Consider the following 12554-nt stretch of genomic DNA (forward strand, 5'->3'; position numbering starts at 1 on the left):
TTTGTCGTGTTAAAGAGAGAGAACAGCTCATCGACAGCTTATCAATGTTTTTATTTATTGTATTGAAATATGTAAAGTTCAGTTAATGAAGGTCAATGTTTTGTGACAGAAATTCAGTAAACATGGTTAAATAAGCTGGTGCAACAAAATCTTACAAACATAAAACAAACATACAACTGATATTTTTTGATCAACTGAATTATAGGAGAATCTTTATCTGATGTCTTGAGAGTAACATTATGATGATACAAAGAAAACTTTAAATGTTTTATATTCATAGTCACGCAAAGCTTAATATTTACATGCTAAAGTCACAGTATACCCGCAGAGGTGTTTTCAGTGCTTCTGGCTGATCAGACCTGTGTTCAGGCTGAAGCTGGGCAGGCTGAGGCTGTGATGTAATCAAATTAAATGCTTAATGAAGGTGGAAGGTTAAACAAAAGTAACAGGATAGTCAGAGTGACATTTCATGAGTAGGCACTTAAACATAAAAAAACATTCTAGCTTTTTTTTTCTTTTTTCTTTTTAACTGTGAGTACCATCTGAATCAGTTTCAGGTACAAGTTTCCACTTGTGCTCTACTTTTCCTAATCAGTGCTCAGTGTGTCTTTCTCATCAGTGGCATCTACTCTGCATTCTTTGAAGATTAAGAAGTGACATTGTCCTTCTTCTCCATGGGTACAGCAGAGTCAGACTTCCGAGAAATCCGAGATAACTGTGATGACAAGGAGCGAGATGACATAAATGAAAAGTGGTCCTCTGCCAGGGCGCTCTCAAAGACATGGTATATAGACTGCTTAAGCTTCTTTTGGAATTCATCACACATGAAAACATAGAGAATGGGGTTCAGGCAGCTGTTCAGAAAAGCCAGACACACAGTCAGAGGACCTCCAGTCATAATAATGATGTTGAGTTTTGGGTTCACATGAAATTTTAATTCTAAAAATTGAAAAACATGAAAGGGCAACCAGCACAAGAAGAATGCCAGAATGACAACAATTATGATTCGGCGAGATCTCCGTGTCCTTGTCCTTTGCAGGCGCCTTGCACGAACACCTATGGCCACATAAGAGGCCATTATTACCAGGAATGGGATGAGGAAGGCCATAATAAAACGAAAAGTAACAAGAATCCACTTCTGTGTAATGTCCGCAGAATAAACACAGTAAGTACTGTTGTTCTTTTCTAAAAGTTTGCGAAAAGTGGCATAAGGGGTGCTGCAGACCATAGCCGTCAACCAGATAGCAACACTTATGAGCTGAGCTTTGCAAACAGTGCGTTTGTTTTGTGCCCATACCACTACACAGGTGGACAGGCAACGATCCAGACTTATGGCCATCAGAAGAAAGACACTGGCAAACATATTGACTGCAGTCACAAAGGTGTTGAGCTTGCACATGAGAAGTCCAAATTGCCAGTGGTAACCTTGAGACAGAGCAATGGTTGAAAAAATCAGGAAGGCCGTAAAAAGGAAGTCAGCCAGGGACAAGTTGAGAAACCAAACTGAGTTGACTGTTCTCTTCATCCTGAAGCCTGTCACATAGATGACTAGACCATTGCCCACTGTCCCAACCATCAAGATCACACAGTAGATCACCAGGCAGGCTATTTGCATTTTACTTAAAGTCTCCGCTGGTTTAGATACAGTGATGTTATCTAATGAATAAAGAAGAAATGCTTTATTAATGTCAATCTCCACCCAGCAACATATAGTGAGAAAACAAGATAATTTAAATTCAAAAACAGAAAATTATTTCAAATTGACTTTTTTAACCAGATTAATGAGATTTTAATTAAATGTATCCTTTTTGTAGTTTTTAGTACTATATTTCAAATGCAAAATGTGCAATTTTGTGTAATTTAAGTTATATGCCCTGCAAATCAATTAAACTTAAGTATACAGTTATAATAATAATTGTTTTAAGAATTTAATTTCCAAATTAGATCTGTTTTGCACATAAAAGAACATTTTTTGTGTCAGATTTCCAGATGATAACTACATTGTACTACTGTTTTCCTTCATCAAAACACCTGCTATATTTAACACTGACTTCGACTGTACAGTACTAGATTAGACTGGAAGTCACACATACTTAATATTCAATTGCAAGTTGACTTTCTCACTCATTTCACTCAATTTCAATGATCAGAAAGTACTATCTATTAATGACTAACTGAAAGTATGGTTTATGCATACCTTTTTAAAGTCAGTTAATCAAGAAATAATGCCAGACCACATTTATCTTATTGCAGAAAGAGACAATACAGTATGTTTTAAATATCTTACCAGTCCCCATTTTTCTTTTGCAGCAAGAGCGTGTCTGTCCGTACTGAACTGATCTATATCTGCCTTTACTCAGTCTCTATCACTGATTACTCCTCCTTCTCAGTGCATGCAACTGACAATGAAACAGCACTGCTGTTGCAAGATGTGGAAGTTTTGCGTAGGGAGTGAAAAATATAAGTAATCTTTGACTTAATTAATAAAGTCAAATGAACTGCACTGAGTCTGTAAAGAGATTGAGGCTGTAAAAGCTGTTCTGGTTCATTTGTCTTCTATTCTACCAAATTGTATTCACTCATAACTTTTTAAATGAGGCTACTTTTTATTTACATTTTAATCTGTATTTTAAAATCCTTTATGTCATGTGCTGCACAGTACCCCTTGTCATGCCTTGGACCCCCTATCAAATACACAAAGTCATGTTTCCATCACTTTAGAGGACATTACATTGACTTACATTCTGGAGACCTACCCTCTCTACTACCCCCACTTTTCTGAACTCAACCTTAAAATGACCATACACCTACCCTAACTTTAAACCAAGTATTCACCCTAAAATCTATGATTTATCTTAGGTGAGACCTCAGATGTGACTGTGTAAACAGATTTATGTCCCCAAAACATGAGGAATACCTGGTACACTCCAACTAGTCCTCCAAATTTAAAGACCATGTAGGTCTTGCACTCTAGGAACGCCGGAAAGACCCATAGGAAAGTAATATGCTGCTTTATAAATCCATTACAAATCACTGTTGAAAATAATTATATTTTAATTATTTAATTTAAACCACTTGGTTAGGGTAAGGAAAACATTGCGGTTTAGGTTAAGATTATCACTGTAATTATCATTGTCATGAAAGCAGTAAACACCATGCCATGTTACATTGCACCCATGGTTGGAAGCAGGCAGAAAACAGTGGTTGAAATGGGAAGCAAGCGGTGGTCTGCAGTAGCAAAGTTGACTTTTTTGCTGTCTAACTGTTTAGCCATCCACCCAATTCACCTTATATTGAAATCATCTGAACTGCGCCACTTCCCTGGGTCATAGGGTACAGTCGCTCTGTCACTCATATAAAAACTATAGGTCGTTTTTGGTGCCTGAACTTACGACCTATAGTATGTGTTACACGGTCACACATACACACAAAACACACAGACTGCATGCCACTCCAGTCTGTTAAGCTGACATGAATGTAAAATACGATAGCCAACACAAGTGTTCTTAAGAATTTTATTTTATGCATGATTTCTCACAAATGCACAAAATGCAGCACAGTGAGTAGCTGCTACCAATCAACCAATCAATTGCTGCTAGAATTAGTAGTCTAACATTATTGTGACTGTTGGTATTAATGCTACATTCAACCTGTTCCCCCTTCAACCCACACATCCTGCTCACTGAGGTGTAGGATGATGAAGTGTGGAGATACATGTATGTACTTGGCACGTTAGTTGGAAGCAACAGTCTGGTCGATCCATCTCCGCAGGTAGGATACACGGGCATACACGGCAGGGGCACGCACGTTGCAGTTAGAGGTGCCCCAGGACACAATGCCCACAAGAGACCACACTCCACTATTCTCACAGACCAGAGGGCCACCAGAGTCTCCCTAAAATGAGACAAATATGTGTTCTTATCTTATTTTTGCATTGGGTCATATAATAGGATTCCTTAAAAATAAATGTATCAAGCCCTTCATATTGCCTAATAGTGATGCACTGAAGAGAACTTTCTGTACAGCAGCTTTATACAGGAAATGGTCTGGCCAGTAGTTTCATGTGAAATGTAAAAACAGGAAAACAGATATGCAGCAAGAACTTGCGTAATAATACTTTGTTTTTGTAAAACATTCATCTTCAACATCTGCAAATACTGACCTGTTTCAATTATATCTGTATATCACACATATTTAAGTACATGTTATGTGTGTACTTATGTATGTTTATGAGTAACCTCTGGTTTACTACTGACATATCAATATATGAGTTATTGCTAACTTATTTGTGTTTTTACCTGACAAGAGGAGACTCCAGAAGCACCAGCACAGATCATGGCATCAGTGATTCTGTTATAACCCCAGTACTGCTTGCACTGAGCAGGGCTGAGCAGAGGCAGGGCAGTCTGCTGGAGGTAGCGGGGGCTTGCTGGAGATAGAAAAGAAAAGGAGATAGATAGATAGGTAGGTAGGTAGGTAGGTAGGTAGGTAGGTAGGTAGGTAGATAGATAGATAGATAGATAGATAGATAGATAGATAGATAGATAGATAGATAGATAGATAGATAGATAGATAGATACTTTATTGATCCCATTGGAAAATTCAGGTATCTTGCAGCTCACAGTCCATACATAAATTAACACATTCATAACTACACATATATACATACACAACAAAAGACAAACAGATAATAACCAACCACTAAGTTAAATCTTAAAATAGTAAAAAGATGAGGCTAGTTGCATAAATCAATCTATTATCATTTGTCTTTGTGAGGCATTGTAGATATTGTGCCTTTGTATTTTCCTTTGTGGAAATTAAACTGTCCATACCTATGTGTGCTTAAGTGTAAGTAAGATTTTGAAAGTAGTTGCTCACTCACAGGTTTGGCCGGTCTTGCCCCACCCAGTGGTGACACATGTGGTTCCAGACGGGATGCTGGTGCTAGAGGAGGCCAGGCACACAGGAGACACACGGGATGTCATCTGTACTGGGGAAGACAACTTCAGAAGGGTGATATCATTGTTGAAGTTCTGGGAGTTGTAGTAGGGGTGAGTGATGGCCTGTTTGGAAAGGTGAGAATGAATAATAAGCAGATGTAGTGCTGTTTCACTTCTTCATAGAGCAATGACATATGACATTTAAACCAGAAAAAGGGAAACATTTGTTTTTACATTTTTATTAAAAAGAGAAAACCAATGCTGCTTACCCTGGAAATGGTCTTGACCTGAATGGGCTCACTGTTGTACTGACGATCATGTTCACCCAGGATTACACGGTGGCTTCGAGGACTGGAGAAAAAAATAAAGACAAGTAATTACAGCAATGGCAGTGTTGGGATTTTTCTTGTGAAGATGCTAGACATAGTGAAGAGTTGCTTACGACACACGACAGTGAGCAGCAGTAACAACCCAGTACTGGTTGATCAGGGATCCGCCACAGAAGTGGAATCCCCTGCCATCCTAAGAGTGGGAAGATGCATACTTGCATTCATTGATTCATGAAACATCTTCACTTAATGACACAAAGTGTTGAGAGTGTAGCAAAACTACAATGGGAATGGAGAGGGCATTTTTTTAGGCTACCTGAAGTGAAACTTGCCAGGGCCAGGACCCAGACACAGCGGTCTGTCCATTTACAATCTTGTTGTGTCCGCTCACTTGGGGCTTGATAGCAGGTATTCCACACCCTTAGGCCCAAGTATACAATCAGTTAATTATCTGATGTCCCAAAAATATGGCATTTATATACCACCAAGTGTCAGATTGTGAGTGTTCACAATCTTGTAAATGTGAAAGCAAACATCAAGCATTTGGAATGCAATTGCTACCACATCATCACAGACAAACTTTCACAGAAAATGTTCTAATTTGGAGGTAAAGCACCAGTAACTCACCCAGTGCAGAGGCCACAAAGGCAAAACAACTGACAAGCAAGAACATGACTATATCTTGGTCGTTATTCACTTCCCTGAGTCTGAGCTGTGTGTGAAACTAGCTTTTATATGTGTGTCTCACAGACTTGACACTGAGTCCCATGTGTTGCACTCCACACCACATGGACTCCCCCAATCCAAGTGTGATAAGACTGGGAAAAAAACATCTGGTGATAAGCACCAAACAAATTGTTATGTAATTATTCCATTGGTAAAGAGCAATAACACTGCCTCTTGTTATTTCTCTTACTACTTGAATTCATGTTTAGGATATATTTACACTATAGTCAATGTGTTAAGTTTTATATGCCCTTGTTTGCACTCTCGTGTCACACACTTTTCACCTTGTTTTACATCAGTACTTTTTTCATCACCTATTGTGATAAATGTGATGATACATCCTGTGACAAAAACGTGTGTAGATGCAGGAAACATGATTATGATCAGAACTTTTATAGTCTGTTTACAGGAAGAAGTCTTATCTTCACAAAAGTCACAGATAACACAGTGTATTTGCAACTGATCTTTATTGATTCCATGTATAAAAATCACAGATAAAAACAGATGACTTATTGATGTCATGTTACTCATCAGTGGAGAAATAAATAATGATGACAGTCAACTTTTGACTTTGATTTTCTCTTATGTGACTGAATATTGCTACTGTGTGTCAGATTGCCTAGATGAGATGAGGTTTTGAACAAACATTATTGAAAGAATTTATGTCCCGACGAGCCTGTGATTGTATGTTCATCGAAGGTGTATTCTGGCTGAGAAATATAGCTTTAAGACAGTGACTGTATGTTAGGATCTGAGAAAACAATACTGTCAACAGAATGTTTAGTCGACCTCTTCGATAGTTGGGCCAGAGGAGGAGCCTCCACCAGCTCCACCAGGGAAGCCACCAGGCATTCCTCCAGGCATTCCTCCTGGCATTCCTCCTGGCATACCACCCTGGTAAAGCTTGGAGATGATGGGGTTGCACACCTTCTCTAATTCCTTCTGCTGGTGATCATACTCTTCCTTCTCTGCCATCTGGATAACAGAAATAAAGAATTATATTAATGAATATTATGTGGGTTGTTACATATTGTAGTAAAAATGATGTGAAAGGGAAGTAGAGAAATTGTTAGGAGAATGTGAACATAATACATCTCTGCTTTCACAATGTGAATCAAAGAGGAAGTTTTGTCTCTCATAAACACCCATTCCACTAACATTTACCTGGTTCTTGTCGAGCCAGGCAATGACTTCATTGCACTTGTCCACAATTGTCTTTTTGTCTTCAGGGCTGATCTTGTCTTGAAGCTTCTCATCCTCCACAGTGCTCTTCATGTTGAAGGCCAGAGATTCAAGGGAGTTCTTGGCAGTGACCTTGTCTCTCTGGACCTCGTCCTCAGCCTTGAACTGCTCTGCTTCTTGTACCATACGCTCAATATCCTCCTTGCTCAGCCGCCCTATGGGAGGAAGAAATACAAAGCTCTTTACACCTTGTTCAGCAGTTATTCAATTATTCTCTCTGTTTATGTGCAGCTTTCTTTCAACCTTTGAAGTACACAGGCTCTCTTTTACGGTCATGTACCTTTGTCATTGGTGATGGTGATCTTGTTCTCCTTTCCGGTGCTTTTGTCCACTGCAGACACATTGAGAATGCCATTGGCATCAATGTCAAAGGTCACCTCAATCTGAGGGACTCCTCTGGGAGCAGGTGGAATACCGGTAAGCTCAAACTTGCCCAGGATATTATTGTCCTTGGTCATGGCTCTTTCACCTTCATAAACCTAAAAAGAAAAATCAATAAGTCAAATTGTGATACAGAGAATACATTGATGAAGAGTGAACAGCTGTCTGTCCAGAAATGTACTAAGGGGCTGCTCTACCTGAATGAGCACACCAGGCTGGTTGTCTGAATAGGTGGTAAAGGTCTGTGTTTGCTTGGTGGGGATGGTGGTGTTCCTTTTGATAAGGACAGTCATTACTCCTCCAGCAGTCTCAATTCCCAGGGAGAGTGGTGTGACATCCAACAGGAGTAAGTCTTGTACATTCTCAGACTTATCACCAGCCAAGATGGCTGCTTGCACAGCTGTAAAGATTTTCCAAATTGTGAAACTAATGCCATGATAAGCAGCAAGGTCTTAAACACCTAATGATCTTTGTGCAACTTTTACATTTTTATTTTTTACAAAAATAGTAATACAACTAGATTATAACTGTTAGAATAATTAGTAGAGAGATATCCACCTGCTCCATAGGCCACAGCCTCATCTGGGTTGATGCTCTTATTAAGGTCGCGGCCATTGAAGAAGTCCTGCAGCAGCTTTTGAATCTTGGGGATACGTGTGGAGCCACCCACCAGGACAATGTCATGGATCTGGGTCTTGTCCATCTTGGCATCCCTCAGGGACTTCTCCACAGGCTCAAGGGTCCCACGGAACAGGTCTGCATTAAGTTCTTCAAAACGGGCTCTAGTGATTGAAGTGTAGAAGTCCGTTCCCTCGTAGAGTGAATCGATCTCAATGCTGGCCTGAGTGCTGCTGGAGAGGGTGCGCTTGGCACGCTCGCAGGCTGTGCGTAGACGACGCACAGCTCGCTTGTTGCTGATGATGTCTTTTTTGAACTTGCGCTTGAACTCAGTAATGAAGTGGTTAACCATTCGGTTGTCAAAGTCCTCACCACCCAAGTGGGTGTCACCAGCTGTGGACTTGACCTCAAAGATGCCATCCTCAATGGTCAGAATTGACACATCAAAAGTACCACCTCCAAGGTCAAAGATAAGGACATTACGTTCACCGCCAACCTGAAATAGATAATGGAAAGAATTACCAATACAAAAATAAGAATTGGTTAAAAATGCCATGAAAAGTTGCATAAAGCTTTTTGTGGCTCTTGAGGCATAATGCAAGAGGCTCTAGTATTATGTCTGTTGGAGCTGAAAACTCAGTTTGTAAATGAAAAAATGGCAATAGAAAAACAGCCGTTACCAGACCTCTGTAGCTCTCTCCTCAACTGTGTTTGAGACTAGCAACTTGAGGCAACATTAGCTGCTAGTAGCATAACACACCCTAATCTCCCACATAACCATCAGCAGTTTAATTTTTGTATTGTGGGTAATGCAAATGTGTCAAAAATGTAGTTATGACAAGACAGAAAATCTTTAAAAACTGTCCGTTATGGATTTTCAATGGTATAGGGCTATAGGCATGCATTTAATTAATTAGTCACCTTTTTGTCTAGGCCATAAGCAATGGCTGCAGCAGTGGGTTCATTGATGATGCGCAACACATTTAACCCAGAGATGGTTCCAGCATCTTTGGTGGCTTGACGCTGGGAGTCGTTGAAGTAAGCAGGAACTGTGACAACAGCATTGGTCACAGGCTGTAAGATAGTAAGACTTTTTATTAGTAAATAGCCTTTGTGGGTTCACACTAATCTACTTTGACAAAACTGATGGCAAGTTGCAAATGTGAAAAACCTCAATTAGAAGCCACAAATCACTTTCAGAGACTCTCTCTCTCTCTCTCTCTCTTTTGAGGAAGAGGAAAGAGCTTGTTGTAACGATAAGTGTGCACGTGCATAAAACCAAACTGCCTAAGTTCAGTATCATACATTTATTTCTTAGATACCTTGCCGAGATACGCTTCAGAGATCTCCTTCATCTTGGTGAGGACCATTGACGAAATCTCCTCTGGGAAGAAGGTTTTGATCTCACCCTTGTATTCTACCTCCATCTTGGGTTTAGATGAGTCATTCACAACCTTGAAGGGCCAGTGCTTCATGTCTGACTGCACCACAGCATCGTCAAACTTACGTCCAATCAGACGCTTAGCATCTGAAGTAGATTTAAGAGAACAAACAATACAGCACAAATCATATAATTAGTTCACAGTGTATATAAATACAGTTAAATACATATTGTAGGGTTTTTTCAGAGAGATGACAGGTAAACACACTATGGAGAATAATGAATATTTTTTTGTCACTGTTCTTGAGCCTGTAGTGTGGTTATGTTGCCATCCTTACCAAACACAGTGTTGGTGGGGTTCATGGCCACCTGGTTCTTGGCAGCATCTCCAATCAGTCTCTCAGAGTCTGTAAAGGCCACATAGCTGGGTGTGGTCCTGTTTCCTTGGTCATTGGCAATGATCTCCACTTTGCCATGCTGGAAGATGCCCACACAGGAATATGTGGTTCCCAGATCAATGCCTACTGCTGGTCCTTTAGACATCTGAGATCAACAAAAGAAACAATCAAATATTTATTGTTTTATTATTCTGTGTATTTACTTGTTAATATCTGTAAATTCATTGTTAATATTTGGAAGTTCACTGTATGCATCTCTATAAAGGTGTACCTATACCTGTTATTTACATGAGCCCAGGTGCATGGCTGTGAGAGGCTCAGCTACATTAGGTGTGTCATTGGTGTAGCAGCTTAAACCAACTCCAGTCACTTGAAACCAAAATGACTGGGCTATGTCACATTGCTCTTCAATTCACTCACAGCAACACAACACAAGTGCCACAGTCAGGCTAATGAAATGTGTTGTACTGATCCTGGAGCAGTGATCAGTGTGTCTATATTCAGACAGCTGACTCCAAATAGTTTACAATAACTATATTAAGTATCAGCGTGCAGTGGTGTGCACAAGGGGGGTCGCACCCCCTCATGGCCCAAATGTTGAAAACGCGTGCTAAAGTGCCCGCTTGGGAGCCAAAACGCATGCCAAAATGCCTTCTTGGGAGCCAAAATGCGTGCCAAAGTGCCTATTGGGAGCCAAAACACGTGCTAAGGTGACCTCCTGGTTGGCAAAACAGAGTAAACTTGGGTGGCAAAAAGGCACGCTAAAGTGCCCTAAGTTTTAGTGGCGAGAATGCGCTGTATGTGCCCTTTTTTTTCTTTTTGCCCCTGCCCTTCAAAAAGTCTGTGCACGCCACTGTCAGCGTGTCTTCATGGCAATTAATGGAAGGTGTCTAAAAAGGCAGGGTTCATCTATCGATGACTAATGAGTTAAACCTGCCAGATTTTTATTGACATAAAGTTTTTTTTCAAAGCAAAAATGACCACAGGAAACTACAGATTTGAGGTGGGGTTACAAGTATACTTGATTAGTGGAGAAATCACCATATTTGCTTGTTGCTGTGCTCTAACAGTAACCAGTAGACTGAGGCAGGGGGAAAAAAACTTTTTTGGAGTGGAGAAAATTTCAAAGTGTAAATATTACACCAAATTGCAGAACAAAAAAACTACTGTGATTAAACTTTTGATAGTTTTTAGTTTGTATGTCTCAGCATTGATAGTAAAACATTAGTTATTTTACTGGCCCAGAACTGCTGAATCCATAGCACATTATTGAATTATCACTTGTTATCCGGTTGCATATCACAGAAGTGAAAATACTGACATGGTGAAAAACTTAAACTGTAAAATATTTGATCAAATTGCAGAACACAAAACTGCTAAGATTACACTTTTGATACTTTTTAGTTTATATGTGTCAGCATTGACAGTAAAACATTTGTTCTTTTACTGTCCCAGAACTGCTGAATCCAGAGCATGTTATTGAATTATCACTTGTTATCCTGTTGTGTAACACAGAACAGAAAATACTGACGTGGTGCTCTTGGTTCACCTTCAGGCACATGCTCAAGTCTAAAGCTTGTCATGTGCAATACCCAAAAAAATGTTCCAACGTGGGCTTAACATCATAATGGAGGGTGTGTGTATTGTATTGTGTCTTAGGTGTACTGTATAGTTAAATCACTAATCTCTATTGGTTAAGAGGATCCTGCAGAGGCAAGATCACATCTGACTGATATTATTGTGAGAAATCATCTATGGAGGCACTTTGCTTTCTGCAGTCACTTACACAAACTGTGGTTTTTCATAGTTCTGTTTCAGCTTGTTTGACAGGCACCATGCAAGCCTTTAAGTACTTCAACATTTGGCAGTTAAGTTCATAAAGCACAAGCAAGACAGACTATAAAGCCGGGCTGAGTGCAATACTGCTTTTACATGGGTTACCTTCAGCTGTCAGATGTTTCAACACTTGAGATTTTACTGAGTTAGAGTGGTCCTTTGTTTTCACCCAGCACACAACACGACGTCTGAGCTCCTCTCCAGCACTCCTTTCCTTCTCCCGGTAGGTGGACTAAGAGGGCGAGTGTATCTGCTTCCAAGTCTATATAGAGCACATCAGGGTATCAGGTGACCCTACTACAGAAAGTTCTAGACCCATGTTTCTGACCATTGACTGTTGGAGTTCCCAGAAAGAGAGCTGTTGTTGCTTCGAGCAGTCCTCTGACATTTAGAAAAATGGAAAAAATGCAGAATGTGCTAGACTAAGGGAGCGATAAAGCTTTGATTTGACACCTAAATCAAACCTGTGAGCATTGCTCTGATATTAAAAAGTAATTCCTGAACATAGATCATGTTTAAAATACAGCGAGTCTGATCAACTGATGGGACCCTGAGCAAAACACTGACCCTGAAAAACAAGTTAAAAAACGTCACCATGGTATTCTCAATAATTCTTGATAGCCTTAAACTTCTGGAATCATGCAAACATAAACAAACAATGTGCACTTTGTCTTAAACAGATGTTTGAGAATGGTAAAAAAAA

At 39.8% G+C, this 12554-nt stretch overlaps 3 protein-coding genes across 3 annotated transcripts; all 3 read right to left on the bottom strand.

Annotated features, from left to right (window-relative positions):
• Positions 1–430: 430 nt before the first annotated feature.
• Positions 431–1624, bottom strand: LOC128366768 (chemerin-like receptor 1). Its single transcript, XM_053327533.1, has one exon. The coding sequence runs from the start codon at positions 1613–1615 to the stop codon at positions 647–649; it is 969 nt and encodes a 322-aa protein (XP_053183508.1). The 5' UTR covers positions 1616–1624; the 3' UTR covers positions 431–646.
• Positions 1625–3551: 1927 nt separating this feature from the next.
• Positions 3552–5942, bottom strand: LOC128366820 (chymotrypsin-like protease CTRL-1). The gene is made up of 7 exons (XM_053327587.1): positions 5897–5942; positions 5586–5689; positions 5383–5462; positions 5210–5291; positions 4883–5063; positions 4299–4429; positions 3552–3894 (listed from the first exon to the last, which is right to left on the bottom strand). The coding sequence occupies exons 1-7, from the start codon at positions 5940–5942 to the stop codon at positions 3733–3735; spliced, it is 786 nt and encodes a 261-aa protein (XP_053183562.1). The 3' UTR covers positions 3552–3732.
• Positions 5943–6461: 519 nt separating this feature from the next.
• Positions 6462–12055, bottom strand: hsc70 (heat shock cognate 70). The gene is made up of 9 exons (XM_053327520.1): positions 11957–12055; positions 9956–10160; positions 9559–9764; positions 9158–9310; positions 8177–8732; positions 7816–8018; positions 7518–7716; positions 7160–7392; positions 6462–6970 (listed from the first exon to the last, which is right to left on the bottom strand). Exons 2-9 carry the CDS (start codon positions 10158–10160, stop codon positions 6776–6778), a joined length of 1950 nt encoding a protein of 649 aa, XP_053183495.1. The 5' UTR covers positions 11957–12055; the 3' UTR covers positions 6462–6775.
• Positions 12056–12554: the final 499 nt, after the last annotated feature.

This window comes from Scomber japonicus, chromosome 10, assembly GCF_027409825.1.
Source record: "Scomber japonicus isolate fScoJap1 chromosome 10, fScoJap1.pri, whole genome shotgun sequence".
Taxonomy (NCBI): domain Eukaryota; kingdom Metazoa; phylum Chordata; class Actinopteri; order Scombriformes; family Scombridae; genus Scomber; species Scomber japonicus.